Below are 19,729 nucleotides of genomic sequence, written 5' to 3'. Positions count from 1 at the left end.
CACGCTATACAATTACTTTTCTACCTCCTTTTTAAAACATCCTATGCTATGACTGACTTTGACTATACTGTCAGTTTTTATGACTTGACATTTTTTTCAATATTTTTATACAATGACGTTTTCATAACTAATTTCGACCTACAATACTATGAGTTTAACATTTTACAGATTTTTTTTTTTTTTTTTTACCATTTTCAGCATGCTGTACTATCACATTTTTCAATATTTTATACATTTATACAAAGTCATATATGGTCATAGTATAGCATGTCAAAAAAAGTTGCAAAAACTAAAATGTAAAGACATCATCGTGGTGGCAGAATAATTGATAATGAAGGTTATTAGTTGCAGCCCTTATTTATACCACCAGTCCAGTCGTCTGTTAAGATACCAATAACAACACAACATGGTCAGTGTGCCAGTAACACGTTTTGTTCTTTACATTCTTTATTTACCCCCCCCCCCCCCCCCCCCCCAACCCCCCCACCACAACCACAAACCAACAAAAAAAAAAAAAAAAAAAAAAAAAAAAAAAAAAAAAACTCACAAAACCAGTGCAGACTGCCAGTGGTCACCATTAAGTCCAGAACTACATTCAGAGATCTTTTCCTAAACACAAAGAAGAAGTACAGCGGCTCACAAAATCATCTCGATATGTGATGGAAGCTCAGTCAGTCCATCAGTCCAGCTAAAAATAATAAAACCAGTACAGAGACATGAATCAACACATGACAGTCAGCTGTAGTGATTCTTAAAAACGGTAAATAAGAAGATTACTTTACAGGAAATGAGTTTCAATACTCTCAGGAATCCTCAACACCGTATAGAGTACAATAGGATGAAGTGGTTAGGTGCCTAAAAGCAAGGCATTTCTGGCTGCTAGTGTAATAACTCCACAAATACTAATTTCAGTCTTGTGATCATTATCTTATAAACGTGAGTATTTGTAACAGAAACAGTGAAAACCTATTTAGTGCTTTGGTTGAGAGACGAGCGTGAAGAATCTATTCAGAGCGCTGCGAGTCAGTGTTTGTACTTTGTGAGGAAACACTAACAGAGTGCAGCAGCAGTGGACACTACAGAGGGCCTGCCCTAAGGAAACAATCAGCTGACAGGGCAGGAAACATATTTACATCAACTGTATGCAACTTCATTTATAAATACATTTTAAGTATAAATTAGAAAAATAAAACAAAAAAAACCTACTGTAGTTCAATCAGGTGATGCTACTCTAAAGTCTGATTATTAACCCTCTTTATATTTGGTGAAAGATAAAAAACAAATAATCACAAAAAGGCACAGCAACGAATAATTAGAGCAACTTATCCCTGCAACACTTCTATGAGACAAAACTAAATCCCCATTGCAACGGACATTAAGATATAAATTAAGACAGTTTTAACCACTAGATGTAATTTCATGAAAATAATAAAATCCCACACTCAAACAGCATCTACACTAGCGTCACCAGGTACAATCTGCTTAAATAAATTAAGGCTTAAAGGGGAGTCTGCGATAAGTCTTTTAAAAAGAGCACCCTGATTATTTTCAGCTTTCTGTTCCTCAGGCAGCAAACACCGTACAGTTTATTCTAATATTAACAGCAACATTTAGGGAAAACTCACTTAATTGCCCTCTTAGACGAGACAATGGATACCTCTCTCATTTCTTTATGGTAAATATGAAACTGCTGCTATCAGCTGGTTAGGCTAGCTTACCTTTAAGACTGGAAGCAGGGGAAACAAGTAGCCCGTCTCTGTCCAAAAATAAATAAAATAAATCTACCAGAGCCTTATAAAGCTCACTGCAGCGTCATACATCGTATCGATCTAACTGGCCAAGAAAGTAAATAAGCGTGTTTTCCCAGAATGCCCCTGACGATTCCTTGAACTTGTAGTGTGAACTAACAAGCTTTGATCAAATGTGCTACAGAGTGTTCTGGCTGCTCCTAAAAACATACTTTCCTATGTGCAAGGATTTAAACGCTGTACCGTTGTATTACCACTCACTCACTCACACACTCACTCACTCACTCACTCACACACCTCAGCTAGCCTCCAGTACTACACGTAGACCAGTTCCCGGCCCCGAGGGGCTGAGCTAGCGGCAGCCTCCTTCACCGGGCCCTCGGAGTCCGCCTCGTCCCCATCGTAGCCCTCGTACTCGATGGGCTTGGGGCAGCTGTAGGGATGGCCGTTGTCGTCGAAGAAGCGGCGGAAGGTGAACTCGTAGAAGGCGTGCTCGGGGTGCTTGCCGTTGCGGAACCAGCCGTTGAGCGTGTCGTTGAGGTTGTCCTCGCCGTCGCTGTCGCTGCTCCACATTTTCTCCGGGTCCACGGGGTCGAAGTTGGAGGTGTCCGTGGAGTGAGCGATGGTGGGGACGTACGGCGCCGCCTGCTGCCGCAGGTCGCTGGAGAAGTCGATGTCCTTGAAGAAAGGGTGGGCTTTGATTTCGTCCGTGCCGTTCTTGCCCAGGCGGTCTTCGGGGCTGCGGCACAGCTTAACGATGAGATCCGACGCCTCGGGGCTGAGCTTGGCGGGCGGGGGAATGTGCAGCATGCTCTTCCAGTTGATCACCTGGTGTTCAGAGGCAGAGGCGACAATAAGAAAACGACGCCGTCAGCGTTGCGTTTCACTGCGGGCGCTTCACATACCTTCATCTGTGTCTCCAGGGGCGTGGTCGCTAAGAAGGGCGGCTGTCCAACGACCATTTCATACAAGATGACGCCGACACTCCACCAATCACAGAGCTGGGTGTATCCTGGAGGAGATTAAGTCATTTATACGTCAACCACAATGGAACAACATCTCTCAGCTGGATTCTAAAGTGTAAATCCCACAGTACCCCCTCTAGCCGTGGTCCACTGTACCTGTCCGGAGCAGCACTTCAGGGGCTATGTAGTTGGGCGTACCGACCAGTGAATGAGCCAGGCAGCGCTGGTGCTGCCGGGCCTTCCTCCTCTCCAGAGGCTTCAGGCGGTCTGTACAGCGGCAGTTGCTCGGGTCCTCCCACTCCTTACTGAAGTCCATGCTGTCCTGCCTCACGTGGTCGCCTGAGAAGAGTCCACACAGAACAACACACATGACTCTATGCAGACACCTGGATGAAGGTAGAAGCTGTACATCTAAACAGTTTTATATTTAGTCTTTGCATTTAGCAATTACAGGCAACAATTTATAACAACCATAATCATTAAATGGTAAATTTATGGTAAAATGAACTTGATATTTATATCAATAGTGTTTACTAATATTTAGTTAACACGCTATAATATTTGAAATACTATATTAAGTATTCGTTAATGATTACCAAATAATTTGTAGACCTTTAAGGAATTGCTTGTAAAGACAATTACATAGATGGACCAGATATGTGCGATTATATACCCAGTTAAATACTTAATAAAGCATCTATAAACATCATTTAAATAGACAGTGCATACACTGTCTATGGTTAATAATTGGTTTCTGGTCCATCGATCTATATCATGTTTGGAGAATATCAATAGACAGAAAATGTGTCTGCAAATTTGATAATTTTTTCAGCAAGACCTCCCCAAATTCACTGGTCCCATACTCAAATGTAAATATTATTTAGTTCTTATCCTTCTATGATAGTAAACTTAATATTTGGGGGTTTTGAACTGTTGTTGGGACAAGTCAAGTATTATGAAGAAGTCGCATATTTAACCATTTTCTGACATATTATACAACAATTACTAAAGAATATTTTTTGGACCTAATGAATACAATGTTGAGGAAATGCTGAATTTAGCACAGGAGCCACTGTACTGGGTAGACCATCATAATCCAGGCTCTTCTGTAGACATAAGCCGATATTTAAAAAGTGAAACCCACCACTCTGGTAATACTTGGAGTCATGCGTCCAGCGGAAGCCGGTGCAGAGGCCGAAGTCGGTCAGCTTTATGTGTCCGTCTCGGTCTATGAGGATGTTGTCGGGCTTGATGTCCCGGTGGATGAAGCCCATCTTGTGGACGCTCTCCACGGCACAGGTGAGCTCCGCGATGTAGAACTGGGCCAGCTCTTCTTTGAAGATGCCGAGCCGGATGAGGAGGCTCATCATGTCCCCTCCGGGAATGTACTCCATGACAAAGTACAGGTTGTCTTTGTCTTGGAAAGAGTAGTAGAGACGCACCACCCACTCGTTGTCCGCCTCGGCCAGGATGTCCCGCTCGGCCTTGACGTGGGCCACCTGGTTCCTCAGCAGCACGTCCTTCTTGCGGAGCGTCTTCATGGCGTACAGCGCTCCCGTGTCCTCTTTTCTGGCCAAGCACACCTCACCGAAGGCTCCGATGCCGAGGGTCTTGATTCTCTTGAACATGGATTTGTCCATCTTGGCTCGCTTTAGCCGGATGTAGTTAGACTCTTTCTGGCACAGCATCATACGCATCTGCTCCTGAGCTTCTGAAGACAAACCCACCTGAGCGCAGGACAGAAAAAGGGTGATTTAATGGCCCAAATAATCTCAAAAAGTTCTAGTTAGATCTAAACTGGTATCAAGGGAATCAACTGAAGACACAGAGGGGAAACCAGTGCAAAAGACATTTAAAATGATCTGTAAGAGCAAACATGCTGTATTTTCCTCATGAGTTAATCACTTTAGTCCACAACAAAGATGCATGAGCAGTGACATGATGAGTGAGATGGAGTGACATGCGTTTCCAACATGCTGCATACAGTACATTTCAAATACAAAGACCAGGCTTTCAACAACAGCTTACTTGACGTATGAGGACTATTCTGTGTCACAGAACAGCAGAGAAACAGTTTACCTTTTTAGGTCAGCTGTTAGTGACAGCAAGGAGAGAGAAGAATAGGAAGAACCGCTCAGAAAAAAACAGAACAGCATGAAAAGACACAATCTCAGAGACGGATACAGTTTGGAAAGGGTGGAAGAAAAATCTACATCAATTCATTAAGAGAATGATGAGACCAGGATTGTTGACATTCTCACCCTTTGCATCTCACTTTCCAGCTGCTTCCTCCTCCGAATCCTCTGCTGATGGTTCTTCAGGATATTCTCCACGTGTTGCTCCATGAAGAACTTGAAGGCCTGGGGCGAATAAAGTGCGATTCGTCCGGACTCCCCTCTCGGCTCTTCGTCTTTCGTGTTGCGGCGGACAGGAACCGGCGATGTCGTGATTTGCTTATTCTCCTTCTCCGTCGCTGCAGTGCTCTCCGCCGTCTTGTCTCGGGAGCCGTCCCCACCATCCTCTTCGGCGGGCTCCTCTCTGCCCGTGCCGAGTTTATTGGCCCCTAGATCGTAGGCAGGAGGGCCGGGTGCTGCTTGCTGTTGGAGGAGATGCTTAGGATAGGGCGGAGGGGGCCCCTGGTAGCTGGGGGCTTCTGCAACAACGGGGATCTGAGGTACGGGTGCTGGCGGTTCTGGGTAAGCAGGTGCAGCTGGAGACGGCACGGGCTGCTGCATCCATGGAGGGTGAGTGGGAGCAACAGCGGTGTGCAACTCGGGTTTCTGGACACGTATGCTTTTGACCGGCTGCAGGATGGGAGCCTGGGTGATGGCGGTGACTGTGGTGGCAGAGGGCTGGGAGCTGGATAGGTGGACTTGTCTGCTGTTCAGCTGGTGGTTGTTGAAGGAATTAGAGCGCACTATGTTGTGCTGCCATGACGGGGACAGGTCCTGGTTGCCAGAAGAAGACTGGGAGGGGTTCAGAGGAGCCTGGGACCAGGACTGAGGAGGACCCATGTTGTAGATGTCGAGGTTGTGACTGTTCCGGCTGGGAACCATCATGGACTGAGGGATATTTCCACCATTGATGTAAGAGGGAGAGGATGCGGGTCCTCCGGACTGCATCTGCTGGTCAGTGGGACTGTGCCGGCTGCTCTGGTTAACCGGGTAAGGAGGAGGAGGAGGCTGTCTGCTGCCCCCTGCCATGTAGTCTGGCTGAGGGGAGCCATTCTGAGACCAGCTGGAGGGGAAGGTGAACTTATTCCCCCCAGAGCTTTGCATTATGATGGGCTGGTGGCCCACGGGGACTGGGCTGATCCCACGCTGGTTTTGAGGCGCAGACGACTGGTACCCATCAGCCCAGGCCCCCTGGGGTACCGGAGAGATGCGCGGCAAAAGGTAATCCATGTTGCCAGAGTAGCGCTTGGTTGACGGGTTGCTGTCCCAGGACAGAGCAGGAGGCATGGCACCGCGGTTTGGTGGAGGCGTGACGCTGCGCACCTGGGGCGGCAGTGGAGGATTGGCCCTCTGGCCGTTAGCAGGGTGACCCTGTGGGAAGGCAGGAGGAGGTCCGGGGCTGTCGGAGCGGTACATCATCCCATCCACCATGAGCGGACCGTGTCGAGGCACCAAAGACTCCTTCGAGCCTTTCCAGCTCGGCCTCCTCAGCACGGCCTGTTGGATGTGAGAAGATCCTACAGACACAAAGAACAACGGAGGTGAAGGGATGAAAAGAAAGTCATTACACAGGAACGGTGTGATCCCTCACCCCAGAGGCATGATCCCAAGACTCAGTAATTAACTTGGTATGTACAATGTTATTAAACTCAATAGGAACAATAGCGTACAAATGTAAAAGGAGGATCAAAGCTGTAGAACATGACTTGTCGTAAGAACTCATTTCCTTTGTTTTTTTTCAATAAAAAGGTGCAGAATAGTATTCAAAACGTCTTTTCTTGAACGTACCATTACTGCCATTATGAATCACAACATAAACCTAATTTCCAGTCAACGTCTTCTATTGTGTGATGCAATGACTCATTCTCAATTTGTCAGCATGTATTGTCATTTATTTAACAAATCAAGATTCCAGATTGGATATCCAGATTGGATGAATATGCCTGGATGGAAAATGAAAGAGGAAACCCAGCATTTAGTCCCAGTGGACACCGACGTACCTGGGGCTTTCAGACCTGTAGTGTTGGGGTTGGCAACAGCCATCTGTTCCCACACCGAGTCCTGGTAGCTCACCTTACCCATGTAGTCTATAACAGCCCCCATACTGCGACTGTTACTCTGCTTAAAAGGGCAGAAAAAAAAAAGGACAATTAACATTTAGTGTTTGGGTAATCGAAGCATGACACGATGCAATTGAACTGTAAATAAATTTATGATTATATTTATTATTTTTTGCTGTTGTTCTGCGTCTCTTTAGTCTTCCAAAAATCATGCCATACTTTTGTATTGTCACCTGCACAAGCTCATCATTCCACTTTGCATACTTTTCATTCTTCTAATAATTCCCAGGTAAACAAAGTGCAGCCAGGGTTCATCCTCTATTACAGAGTCATGTTAAGAATGAGATTCCTCCACAATCCTTGAACAAAAAAACAAACCCGTCTCTGTGACAAACAAACCAACATGAAAACACCTCATCTCACCTCCTCAAACCCAGCACAGGGGAGCTCCAGCGACATGTGTTGGTTCCCCTCAGAGCCTGAAGTACTGGTCTCGTTGGCAAAAGGCAGCAGGGATTTGCGGATCTCTTGCAGGGCCTTGTGGTGGGGGTTTTTGCCATTAGTGCTGCGCCCTTGTTGCCTCGGGTCCTCGGGAGGCAATTTCCCAGCACCTCCATTGTCCACTTTAGGAGGCTCCGAGGGTTTGGACAAATTGCGCAGGCTGTTCCGTATTTCCTGCAGCATGTGTTGGCTGTTGCCGCTGTAGTTACTGGTGGGAAATGTCTTGGGTCTCATCTGTCTGTATCCTTCGGGTTTCTCCCCTCTCTTCATGTAAGACGACGACGAAGGGGATGAAGAGGATGTCACTAGGTCCAGGGTAGCAAGAGGTCTCCAGTGTCTGACTTCACATCTGCATGCTGATGACAGAAATGTAAGTTACAAATGCGTCATGAACATGTGTTATGTTACCGAACAGGTTCAGAAAACATGTGGAAAGTATTCATTAGCCGATACTTACAGATACACATTAGCTATGTGAGGATTGTTATGAGGCAGTCTGCCAAATGTGGTAACTCATATGAACCAATAGCTGAAAAAAAAGTTTGGTTTCAGTGCTTTACCATTTTACTATGAAATAACCTCGTTGTTTAAAGCTTTACGGTAGAGAAAGAGAGAGTGCGTCAGAAGAAAAAGTACGTTATTCCTTCACAAAGAGAACCACTTGCTAGCGTCGTTAGCAGCTCAGGCTAACAGAGCGCTACTTTAACGCTAATTCTCTCTCAAGTGTTGTACAATCAAATGTGTACGTTGTTTGTCATATTCCCCCAAAATGTCTCCAACGTATAGACACCAATGAGCTCCACGAACGGCAAACTGGTCTTCTCACAATTTCCCTTTGCATGACATCAAACGACGCCGCAGCGGCCTGTGTGTTTAAGGCATCCATTTCTGCTAGGCTAGCTCAACAACAGGTTGCGCTAGCTGCTAGCTAACGCAACCGTTAGTGAGCCATGTCCAACGACTTACCAGTGTCTGTGGGGGCCGCTTCTTCTATTTTGACAACAAACGATGTTTCCGTGACCTTTCACGGCGTCAATGACGTGATTTTAACTCAAAAGTGTCCTTGTTATGCTGAGCTGGCTGGCCCCGTCTTGTTGAATTCCTGGGATGTCTGAATGACAAGCACAACAGGAACGTGTTAAAGAAGAAACGCACATTTCCGGTTATTGTACATGTCACAATAAAACGAGGACTCCTGAGGATAGTTGTAGGAACTATGTCAATCCTGCAACTTCACAAAGACATATTCAGAAACTCGAACATTTTGACCATAACATACATTAAAAATGTAATTGTAAAATATAAATAAAAATAAGAAAATAGACCAAAACGGAAGATCATGTAAATCACATAGAAAATAAAATATAACACTTGGTAAATGTGCACATTCTCAAAAAGAAATAATGCCACAGTAAAACACATTAGTTAGCTGAGATCTATAATAAATAAATAATTAAAGAACGCATGCAAGTAAAATAAATCGGTTATAGATTAATACATTTCTCAGAAAACCTCCAAATCGGTAAGGAATATTTTTGTTTAATTTCAATTTAAAAACAGGATCATCTCAGTTCTCAGTGCTAATTATCGGGAATGCACACAAAACCGCCCTTTCAAATCATCTTAGGACTTTTAATTCTAAATGAAATACCAGAAGTAGTACTGGGAAAATTATTAGTGAAACTTCACACAAGTTAGCCGGATGAAACTTTTGTTCACTTCACCTCTTGACCATCTATTCACCTGTAGCTCCTGGACACCACTGGTAAAGTGAAAATTGAATGTTTTAAGTTCAGCTGAGGTAATTTGAACTAAATGTGATTGTGACAACAGTATTTGACAGGTTAATGTGAAAGATGCAGGTATACAGTAACTGCAACTACAGTATTAAAAAAAAGACAACAAAGGGACTAAAGGATTTAAGGGTGGTGGTGTTGCATCCCATGTGACAAGATAATATGTAAAATTTAAATCTAAGCATGATCTACCGTGTATTTCTACTTTTTACTACAAAATACATCACTGGGCTCATGAGATATTTGCTTTTATTTACTTATTCAAAACAGTTTGAAATGAAATCCATACAAAAGTTGTATCATTGAAACACACTGCTTGGAATTATCTACAAAACCCTTGAACCATTGATGACAAACAAACAGATGTTCATCCACATCTTGTCCTGCACAGTAACAACTCTTTTAAACTGGGACCTGTCTATTGACAAAAATGGCTTCTCCGTCAGTCCCACAGACGAGACATTGTCCAAGTACATCCAAACTGTTGACAGACAGCGTCTGGCTGGGCAGCATGTGGGTCGTCTCCAGACGGCCTTTACTGGAGTCTCCGCTCAGCCAGGCGTTGATGAGAGACTGGTTCCCTCCAGCCGGGGCCATCGCACTGCGAGATGTCATGCTGTTGTTCCTGCCACCTGGAAAACAATGATAAAAACCTATTATTTCTTTGGTGGGTAGCTTCCTTAGGCTGCGACTCAGTTGTTTGTGATTGCTCTGAAAACCAAAAGATATAAAATTATGTGATTAAGATTTCTATAGGATTGTGCTGCAATATTGTCAACTCTTGATGAAGCTATTTTCAGATACAATCTGCTGAGTGCTTTAGGAGGCCAGAGGTTACTGTTGACAGAAATTAAGATGGAAATACTCAATTAAAATGTACAGTACTTTAGTGAATGTTCTTATTTACATTCTACCCCTCAATTTCTAAAATTATGTCAATCCTTTAAAACAGACAAAAACACATAACTATTTAAACTACAACATTTAAACCTGTCTTTTGCCATTGTAATAATTAAACATCCAACACAAGTTTAACGACACTATGTGCTACTTAATAAAAACAACTGATCATCATGTTAGAAGAATATTATCTTTTTTGCACCTTTTCCCCAACAGCCTTCACTGTGAATGGACAAGCCCACATCTTTTTCACTGATAGTAAAATGTGTCTTTTACGTTGCATTTTAAAATGCCGTTTCTTGGCAGCACATCACAGTTTTTTCTTTGGACTGAATAGCAGACAGAACAGTTTGACTTGCCTTGTAAGAAGGAGGGCATGTCTGAATGTGTGGAAGTCTCCCAGTGAAGCAGTGAACCATCCTCTGAGCATGTGAACAGATGATCTGGGTTGGTTGGGTGGAAGTGGACTTCCCACACTGAAAACCAAAGAAAGACGTAAATAAAACAAAGCAGAAGTTATTGCAAAAGTGAAATATAATATACAACCACGTCAGAATTAACTTGTACATTTCTGCCCACAGTAAAATCTTACTTTCAGCAGTGTGTGCCTCCATGATTGAGAAGGGTGTGCTGCCTTGTCGCACATCCCAGACACAGAGCATGCCGTCCTGCCCTCCAGTGGCAACAATGTGCTGTTGGTTCGGATGTCTGTCAACGCAGTGCAGAGGGACTCTATCCCCGGACCTGAAAGGAAAACAAACATATCATAACTGCTTATAAAAATCTGAATCTAGAGATCTCATTTCTTTTTGTTGGTAGCAACTGAGGAGATCTTACAAGGAGAGAATCTGGGATGGTGCGTTGCTCTGTTGTCTGAAGTCCCACAGCTTGAGTTGGCCGATGGAGTTCACCGTCAAAATCTCTGTTGTCCTTAGGTAGGTCACCGCATGAATTGTGCTGCTGTCTGCATTCTCTGTCCAATAAAAAACAAACACATTCGTCACATTATTCTCTGTTCCTCACATGGCCCGAAGATGCCATCATATGCTAAGAATTGTAATTCGGTGTTGTATTTTAACGTGACATGATGGTCTGGCTACAGCAGCTTAATCTCAATCTCACCTATGACTCGAATCACTCCCTCCTGGTCGGCTCTGAAGACGATGATTTTGCCATCTTCACCAACTGTAACGATCTCAGGACTGCTGCACACAACACCGGTACAGGGAGCGTTGTCACAAGGGTAATGATGCGCTCTCGGCCAGCGCTGAGAAACTGATATTGTCTGCAGTCAAGAGAGAGAGGCCATACTGTAGCTCATTCTGAATCTTTACCAAACCACAAGTATGCTTTATATCCAGTAAAGCACTTAATCTGACATTCACTTCCTTGAACTGCAACATATTTGTGTAGCCATTCCTTAGTCTGTTGATGTGACTTTAGTTATGTTAAATTAGGGTTTATAAAGTCATCAATAACATACCTTGAAGACATATTGATCTCTAATGCTTACAGACTTTCACAATGGGCAGATGACCTCAGAAATACAATATAAACGTCAAGCTAGGCAAGTCTACCCCCAGTTATTCCTTGCTAAGATCAGGGTTAAGAGCCAGGTCAAATGTTTATCTAGTTAGAGTTAAAGTTCCCCATGTTTGTTAACATAACATATTCTTGTCTTGCACAATAATGACTTTAAAGATGCACCATCTCTAATTACCAAATTGCGTCAGTGTTTATATTTCCAACATGTTTTCATTTTGAGTATAAAATCCTCAGTTTGTGCCATGATGCGTGCCAAGTGAAGCATAGAGTGAAAATATCATAATAATAATATGATGATATAATAAGAGATCAGTGTGTACCTGACTGTTTTGGTGGTGGCGAAAGATGGTGACTGCTCCAGTTGACGACGTTGTGACAATTCTGTCTTGGTCCAAAAACTGAAAGAAAAATCAATAAAGTTTACAAGTTGGTCGCATTATAAGTAGGAATGTAACATTTGGTATATCCTGTCTTAAATCAATACAGATGTTACATTAACGAGTGTGATCCTGTTTTCTTGGTACAACAATGTAACGTATTGTGTTGTTCTCTGTAAAAACAAAAAATACAATGACAGCGACAAATCCCTTTTATCGTTTTCCCACCAGTGTCTTACTTGAAGGTCCAGAACATCTCCATCATGCTTGTATTCACATAGAAGCTGTGGGTCTCCTTCAAAGCCATCGTCCATGTCAGAACTTCCATGATTCCCAATGGACCAAAAGGAAATCTTGTTAACCTGTAATAGACACACATCTTTACATTATTTAAGTCCAATTTTAACTCGTTTTTATTGCTGTCAATGTGAAGTAAAGCAGAACACGACCCAAAATGTCTTACGTCACTAATTAGCCATTTAACATAGCCAGCCTTTATAGCTTAGTAGTAAATAACGTGACTAATTAATTAAACACTTCCCTCAAGCTAATAATATAATAATGTCTTCATGCACTGTTTGTACGCAGAAATAACACCTTACAATTCACAATATGTCTTGAGTCCTTTTGACATTTACAATATGCGTAAGCACGTCAATTAGCAAAACCACCTAAAATTGCCAGATTATTCTAGGAAGTTTGTCAATCTCATTATTGTTAACGTAAAATGACAATTTGCCAACCTCGTTATCCCACGAGCCAGTCGCAAAGATATCTGGTTGCTGCAAAGACGACTGCGATACTAGTCTCCATCTGGTTTTACTGATCTTCTGGGAAACGTACTTCGCATTTATATTCTCCATAGAGACAGTTTCTAACACCGTAAATGAAGTCAAAGATTGCTGGTGTTAGCTTAGCATTCATGAGACAAACCGAAATGTGCCCGCCTGCTACTTTGTACGTAACTACGGTGGCTTAACAAGGTCAAACTATCAAATCATGCGATTTTTCGCAGTTATTCACAGGTTCAGTGTGGGATCATATTGAGGTCTTTTTGAAGTGGATCCTTGTATTTTTGTTCCTCAGAAGCTGAAACCATTGACCATTTATTTTCTAAATGTTTATACGTTAATATGTTTTGGTCTGATGTTCATAGTTGGTTGGAAAACTGTCATTTAATTTCAATGGTATTTATTTTATGGACAACTTGGATGCAAACATTTCAATCTTGTGATTATTTTTGGTAAATATCATATTCATAATTGTAAGTGTAAAGGCTGTTCCGCTGTTTCATCATGTTCATATATACTTATTTTTCCAACTACTTCAATCACTGAAATATATGTTAGATATGAATAGAAAGACTAAAGAAAGTGTACAACTATATCTGCTCGGCTTTTTGTGCTCTTCGTCTGTTTTTCCCTTTTGTTACTTCATAAAAAAATATCTTGATTTCATATATACAGTATATATAAAATAGAAAAAATATCCGTTTTTGTATGAATCTATTTTTTGCATATTTTCTTTGTGCTCTAAAATAAATATATAAATAAATAAAATACTTTAACAGGTGTCGCACTCCACCTATCGGCCACCGTCCATGTTACTGCGGCAAATCTGATTATACACTCTCTGAGTGAGCGATGTAGCTTTTTCCCTGTGTTTAAATTTTAGCCGAGGCTTACATTAAAGTCAAAGATTAAATATTTGATTAAAAAACAATGTCACTGTTTTGTATCAGGGGGCGTGTTCGTTCATTTTGAATGTCTCGTGACGTCTCCACCGCTCCCCCGTCCGCTCTAGAGGTTGTCAGCTTCCTCGGGAGAACAGTTGGCGCAGGCGCGGCACTGACGGCTGCTGTATACTTACTCCGCAAAGTGTGTTTAATAATGGCCTGGAAATCTGGAGGAGCCAGCCACGCAGAGCTTGTTAACAACCTCCGCAGTAAGTCCTCATGCTTTTTCTCTTACGACTGCAGCACCGACGCCTTTGCAGACAGGTCGCCCGGAATCGGTGTAGTTTTTAGGCTTGAGCTTTCAACCCAGGAGGAGCGTAACGTTAGCTAGCTGGGTGCTAAGCTATGTTGTTGACCTCGCGTTACCCCTCTCTCTCTCTCTCTCCCTCTCTCCACACCCCTTTCCCAAACCACGTTTGCGCCATGCATGCCTGCCGTCGCTGCAGGAAAAAAATAACTAACAATAAAAATACACCAATTACAGATTATTTCTGAAGCTTCAGCTTTGTGTTAGGCTATCTTAGCTTACTAGCTCTATGTGCGTCATTTGGGACGTTGTAGCTAGCCATAGCAGCGCTGCAAAGTGCCCTGCCCACATTCATTGACGGCTACTATCTCTGTGTCGTTCCTTTCACATGAGTGACACGGACAACTGTGGATGTTAGGCTAGTTTCTACATTGCCTTTGTTGGAAGGTGATTGAAAATGGCAGCATGGCAGTCAGTTGCTGCTCTGCAAAAAAAAAAAACAGAACAGTAACTGTGTGCTATCCGGTGCCAAGTCCACTATGACCGATGCCATCAGTGTTACATTCTGCAGTCAGATGATAGTGCATTGGGCGGTTAAGAGGGGATTTCAGTGAATGAGTGCCACTTTATCAACATACAAGCTCTGATCAGACATGATAACTTGCAGATATCAAAATTATATTCATGTTGATGACATCTTCAGACCAAAGTGTGCAAGTCCAGGTTCAATATAAAGTGCCTACCAGGGCTATTTATATTCTGTGCAGTCCGCAGAGCATTGCACCAGATTTTGTGGTCAGTCATGCTGCGTTTGCTTTTCAACGAAAGCAAAAAGCATGATTTGCACTTTTTCCTTTCTTTATCTTTCTTGCCAGATATGATTCAATGTGTCAGTTTATTATTGACTATATGTTGTTGTCGTGCATGGTGAAATAAAAAAAAATAAAAAAGATAAGGAAGTTGAAACCAGCTCGTCGGTATATAAAGCTGTGTCATGCAGGAAATGCTGGAAATCCACAAGAACAAGTAAAGTATATATATATATGTATATTTGTAGATATTCTTATTCTATTTGCTCTTTACTTTGTAACTTAGTCATTACTTTGATTTTCTGCTCCCTCTGATTGAACACTTCGCTGGACCCAGAGTTTGCATAAACTGGATTTAAGCAGGTCACACTCAGGATGCATGCTAATTCACAACTTTTCTTTTAAATTGTTTGTGTCCTTCTGACCAGTGCTCATGACTGAAAGCAGTAGTAGTTCACCCAGTTGCATTTGTTTTCAAACCTTGCACCCACTTTTGTGTTGGTGGAAAATTAGACGCGTCTCTATCTAAAATGAATACTTCGTGTTAAAGCCTAGAAACAACATGAAGTTTGTCTGCGTCACCAACCATGCACGTCCCCGTAGCAGCGTGCATGGTTTATTTGTAATGTATCCTAAAGCGTGACATATCTCTGATGGCGAACGGAGACAGTAATGAGAGCGGCGCCGGCTGTCGTTGGCTTTTCCTGCCTTTGGCACCAGCTGCAGGAACCTGTTATGAGGGTTCATTCTGAAGACACGAACACTTCTTTAGGGAGTTTTTTAAGTTTCTTCCACCGCACGTCCATCAACTTTAACACTTTGCTGTGAACTTCCTCCCCATGTACTTCATTTAGTCCCACATTTTCTCAGATTTTTCATACTTGGTCTCAGTAGTTTCCACTGTTCTCCCAGATATGGATAAAGTCCTTTATCACGACATCGATACATATTGAGATATAATACATTTTCTGGAAAATCAAATGAGAAATTGTTGAAAAGGTTTGAAAGCCAGACAAGAATGTCTGTTTTTGGTGAATTCAGTGAATCATCATCTTCACAGTGTCACAAAATGTTGCCATAAAGCAGTCGTGCCCCCAATGGTCTAATAAACAAAGGCATATATAGCAATCCTCACTGCAAATGTTGTCGTATGGCACAACCCTGAAGGAACCACTAACTGTAGTAATTGGTTGTGTAATGCCTTAATTCTATGAATTACCATTTGCATCTGCTGCAAGATGATGTAATATAGTCCTACCTGGTGTTTGTACTCGTTCTCGTTTCCATAACACAACATGACACAAACTCTTTTGCATCCCCAGAAAATGGAATTATTAAGTCCGACAAGGTCTATGAAGTCATGCTGGCCACAGACCGAGCCCACTTCTCTCGGTGTAATCCGTACATGGACTCGCCGCAGTCAATAGGTACGTCTGCTCACGTCATCATTCGCACATCGCCGCACGGTCTGGACTCTCAATACGGGTCTGAACTAACAAAATCTCTCTTTAACCAAAAGGCTATCAAGCAACCATCAGCGCCCCACACATGGTATGACTTCAAAAACACTCTCAGTCAGTTTTTCTGCCGCCTGTGAATCACAAAGTGTGAACAGTTTTTTTTTGTAAAGCTTGCCTCCCCTCCACCCAGCACGCCTACGCCCTGGAGCTTCTACACGAGCAGCTGTACGAGGGAGCCAAAGCTTTGGACGTCGGCTCCGGCAGTGGAATCCTGTCCGTCTGCTTCGCACGAATGGTGAGCCACACGTGACGGTAAACACAGACCATTTGTCTTCGGTGCCATTCTGACTGATTTGAGCTGATTTTATTTGGCGTGTCAACCAATCGGCATACAACGAGAGGAAACGTGTCTAATGTTGTGCCGTCCCCTTCGTGCGTTACAGGTTGGAGCGAAAGGGAAAGTTATAGGAATTGATCACATCAAGGAGCTGGTAGATGAGTCTGTAACTAATGTGAAGAAAGATGACCCCAGCTTGATAACATCGGGCAGAGTCACGCTATTAGGTAAGATGTCTTTGATGAAAGGTTTTTGTCTTTTTCTGGAACTTATCGGAGTTGTAAAAATGTCAGCTGTCTGTACATTTTTTTTTTTTTTTTTTTTTTTTTTAAGACAAGCCACAGTGTAATGCTTCTTAGTTCTGTCTGTCTCCTCTTTTAGTGGGCAACCAAACATACAGTAGCTCAGTAGAGTAGAGCGGTCATGCAGTGCTAAATAATTGAGCAGTGAGTGCCTGCTTTCAATTGCTCTGCAGGAGGGTGGCAGTGCTGACACAAACAGGCAAAAGAGTGTGGTTGGGCAAACGTATGTTTACTTTCGGTCCAGTCAGAAATATTTTTATTTCTATGGGTCCAGTATTTTCCCCTCAATTTAACCAGCCAACAAAAAAGCTAAAACTATTTTTTTCCACTGTGTCGGTTATTTCTTGTGTAAAACTACCAAACATCTGCTGGATGCCGCTAAACAGTTTTTACTTTTTTGAATTTTAATCTGTCAGTATTTACACAAAGTTTCAATAAACTAACTATAAAAAGGCAATAACTCCACGCAAAAGAGAAAATAAGAAAACCAACATGAAGGAGTTTATGAAGCCTGGAAAGTTGTGGGCTGAGTCTACAGCTTATTGCGCCTACACGTCAAACAAAACACAAACACTTTGAAGTCTGAAAGTAACAACAGAAAGCTGCTTTGTTGTTTTTTTTGGCTGATATCAGATTAAGCTATTTTAAGACTTCAGTTGTAGATTTAGAAGTCTCCAGATGTGTTCATGTACTTTGCAAAAGAAACGAGATTCCACCCTCAAACATATTGCCACATTACTGATACAGATTCCACGTATTGAGTGAAGATATTATCATCCAGCTTTATATCTTTGAAACAGGATGACTTTGCGTGTGTGTGTGTGTGTCTTTCAGTGGGAGACGGGCGGATGGGCCACACTGAGGAAGCACCTTATGACGCCATCCATGTTGGCGCAGCAGCACCCAATGTCCCCCAAGCGGTGAGTTTCTGAATACTTGCAACTAAACAATTCAAAGCAACAAATCAATACCAGTGCAGAAAAACTAATGCACACACATCTTGTGTTTCAAAAAGGATGGAATTCTTAATCCTGGAATGTCTTTTTTTGAAATGCACATGTTAGTTCAGTCCTTTTGCATCATCGTGCTGTTGACTCACTGCATGTACCTTGTTTTGTCCCTCAGCTTCTGGACCAGCTGAAGCCCGGCGGTCGGCTGATTCTGCCCGTTGGCCCGGCGGGAGGGAACCAGATGCTGGAGCAGTACGACAAGTTGGAGGACGGCAGCACCAAAATGAAGCCCTTGATGGGAGTGATTTATGTGCCTTTAACAGACAAAGACAAGCAGTGGTCCAGGTGGAAGTGACTTCTTTCTCTCTCCCCCCCCCATCTCCTCCTCTCACTCTCTCCTTCTCACAGTGGCAAAAAGGTGAAATGGTGTGGCATGGAGCAGGCAACGGATCACGAATGGGGCTGCATTTTGCTGCTTGTTCTGACATTTTTTGCTTCTTCCATACCATACCAACTAAGCTGCACGTTTCCTCCATCGTTTTTTTAACTCCACGGTTCCAAATTGGTTCAACAAAACCTGCTTGACTAATGCAATTTGAAGCCATAGTCGTTTTGGTACCCAAAACTGAAATGGAAACTGAAATAGCTGCAGCGTGAAGGCATATGTTTGGTTTTCCAGAGCATGACCACTTTGTTGATTTGGCTGCTCATAACGCACTAAAACCAAACTCCGCCACTATTCTGTTTGATCTTCTGTGAGATGTAGACAAAAATAAAACGATAACTGCATTTTGCATGTGATTGGAACTCTTGACTTTGTGTTTGCATGGTTGTTTCTGGCATGCCGCTCTTCTTTGTCTGCCTTTTGCTAACGTTTGACTTCTGTTTGTCACAGGGATGAACTCTGAAGAGGAAGACGGTCCATAATCCACCTTTAAGTTTGAACCTGGAGAGAACTTGGATGGGGTCAAACAGCCCATGGCATTTTGTTCAAAGCATAACAAAACATGCTCTTTTTGTTTAAGTCTAACGATGGACTAGAGTGTCATTGTTGACCGCCAGAGGCGCTGGGAAGAAAGACTGCTTGAAGCTCCGCACAGAAATATCGGAGAGGACATTTTGTTTTTTGTTCAGGCCTGCATTCTTTTGGTTGTGTATACTTTTTAACTGCTGGATTTTAGGGTTTGATTTTGATTTTTTTTTTGTGGTTTTACCATTTTAAATGCAATCAGCAGTTTTTACAATGTTACATTTCAGCAGCATCAAAGCTGAATGTAGGAGGAACACAGGACAACGACGAGGAAAGCCTGGATCCTTTAGATAACTCACCTAGCTACTGTGTGTGTGTGTGTGTGTGCGCGCATGTGTGTGTAACATCTAACCGTAGACTTCTCTGCTAACATATGAGCTGCCAGCAGTACACACAGGCAACACAATGGCTGACCCACACAACCCGTTTCATGTGCAGCACTCTTACGTCATTCTACACATAGAATAAGCAACGCATTGGATCACACCGAACATACTCCAAAGAGAGCTGAGTGCTAACAACACTGATGCACGTGCACATACAGGGCTGTGCTTTCCGCTTCCTGCCGCTGGTTTTCCATCAACGATTAAACGCAGGCTCTTCTGGCGACTGTTACTAAATGGGATAGTCACTGCTTTGCCAAAATAAACTTCAACAATATAAAGCAAATGAATGTCTGTTTTCTTTAAATCGAAAAGCACATTTTGTTTTGGATGACGGATGCTATTTGGCTGTCACAGTTTCTGGAATGGCACATGAAAATAAAGAGATGCTTATGTTTTTGTCTGCCTTT

At 42.8% G+C, this 19,729-nt stretch overlaps 3 protein-coding genes across 9 annotated transcripts; 1 reads left to right on the top strand and 2 right to left on the bottom strand.

Annotated features, from left to right (window-relative positions):
* Positions 1-513: 513 nt before the first annotated feature.
* lats1 (large tumor suppressor kinase 1) lies at positions 514-8,407 on the bottom strand. Of its 6 annotated transcripts, none has more exons than XM_031861652.1 (8): positions 7,906-8,407; positions 7,371-7,804; positions 6,888-7,008; positions 4,975-6,404; positions 3,858-4,440; positions 2,870-3,052; positions 2,654-2,760; positions 514-2,576 (listed from the first exon to the last, which is right to left on the bottom strand). In XM_031861652.1, the coding sequence occupies exons 1-8, from the start codon at positions 7,913-7,915 to the stop codon at positions 2,064-2,066; spliced, it is 3,381 nt and encodes a 1,126-aa protein (XP_031717512.1). In that variant the 5' UTR covers positions 7,916-8,407; the 3' UTR covers positions 514-2,063. The 6 variants fall into 6 exon arrangements, 4 of the variants coding, with proteins under 4 accessions (XP_031717512.1, XP_031717513.1, XP_031717515.1 ...); XM_031861653.1 differs by having other exon boundaries at positions 6,888-7,005; XM_031861655.1 differs by lacking the exons at positions 514-2,576; positions 2,654-2,760; positions 2,870-3,052 and adding an exon at positions 4,793-4,805 and having other exon boundaries at positions 4,361-4,440.
* A 373-nt stretch (positions 8,408-8,780) lies between these two features.
* On the bottom strand, positions 8,781-13,020 carry nup43 (nucleoporin 43). The gene is made up of 8 exons (XM_031861656.1): positions 12,810-13,020; positions 12,306-12,428; positions 12,010-12,087; positions 11,267-11,429; positions 10,982-11,117; positions 10,737-10,888; positions 10,504-10,620; positions 8,781-9,876 (listed from the first exon to the last, which is right to left on the bottom strand). The coding sequence occupies exons 1-8, from the start codon at positions 12,927-12,929 to the stop codon at positions 9,647-9,649; spliced, it is 1,119 nt and encodes a 372-aa protein (XP_031717516.1). The 5' UTR covers positions 12,930-13,020; the 3' UTR covers positions 8,781-9,646.
* A 699-nt stretch (positions 13,021-13,719) lies between these two features.
* On the top strand, positions 13,720-19,718 carry pcmt (protein-L-isoaspartate (D-aspartate) O-methyltransferase). Of its 2 annotated transcripts, none has more exons than XR_004213236.1 (8): positions 13,720-14,010; positions 16,180-16,284; positions 16,377-16,408; positions 16,508-16,612; positions 16,761-16,881; positions 17,791-17,876; positions 18,082-18,324; positions 18,802-19,718. XR_004213236.1 is itself a non-coding variant. In XM_031861772.1 (8 exons), the coding sequence occupies exons 1-8, from the start codon at positions 13,830-13,832 to the stop codon at positions 18,812-18,814; spliced, it is 813 nt and encodes a 270-aa protein (XP_031717632.1). In that variant the 5' UTR covers positions 13,723-13,829; the 3' UTR covers positions 18,815-19,718. The 2 variants fall into 2 exon arrangements, 1 of the variants encoding a protein (XP_031717632.1); XM_031861772.1 differs by having other exon boundaries at positions 13,723-14,010; positions 18,082-18,251.
* Positions 19,719-19,729: the final 11 nt, after the last annotated feature.

The sequence above is a fragment of the Anarrhichthys ocellatus genome, unplaced genomic scaffold (assembly GCF_004355925.1).
Source record: "Anarrhichthys ocellatus isolate YVR2014 unplaced genomic scaffold, GSC_Weel_1.0 scaffold25, whole genome shotgun sequence".
In the NCBI taxonomy this organism is placed as follows: Eukaryota; Metazoa; Chordata; class Actinopteri; order Perciformes; family Anarhichadidae; genus Anarrhichthys; species Anarrhichthys ocellatus.
The sequence above is the reverse complement of the archived record's forward strand: the minus strand, read 5'-3'. Positions and strand labels throughout refer to the sequence as shown.

Bases quoted from the DNA above. Each gene is read 5' to 3' on its own strand.
- lats1 (XM_031861652.1), bottom strand. The intron at 6,405-6,887 runs GTACGTCGGTGT...TTGTGTCTGTAG, and splicing joins TACAGGTCTGAAAGCCCCAG to GATCTTCTCACATCCAACAG. The intron at 2,577-2,653 runs GTATGTGAAGCG...TCTGAACACCAG, and splicing joins CCCTGGAGACACAGATGAAG to GTGATCAACTGGAAGAGCAT.
- nup43 (XM_031861656.1), bottom strand. From the start codon at position 12,929: ATGGAGAATATAAATGCGAAGTACGTTTCCCAGAAGATCAGTAAAACC. The intron at 12,429-12,809 runs GTTGGCAAATTG...TGTCTATTACAG, and splicing joins CTGGCTCGTGGGATAACGAG to GTTAACAAGATTTCCTTTTG. The intron at 10,621-10,736 runs GTAAGATTTTAC...TTTGGTTTTCAG, and splicing joins GGAGGCACACACTGCTGAAA to TGTGGGAAGTCCACTTCCAC.
- pcmt (XM_031861772.1), top strand. From the start codon at position 13,830: ATGTCTCGTGACGTCTCCACCGCTCCCCCGTCCGCTCTAGAGGTTGTC. The intron at 16,882-17,790 runs GTAAGATGTCTT...TGTGTCTTTCAG, and splicing joins GGGCAGAGTCACGCTATTAG to TGGGAGACGGGCGGATGGGC. The intron at 17,877-18,081 runs GTGAGTTTCTGA...TTTGTCCCTCAG, and splicing joins CACCCAATGTCCCCCAAGCG to CTTCTGGACCAGCTGAAGCC.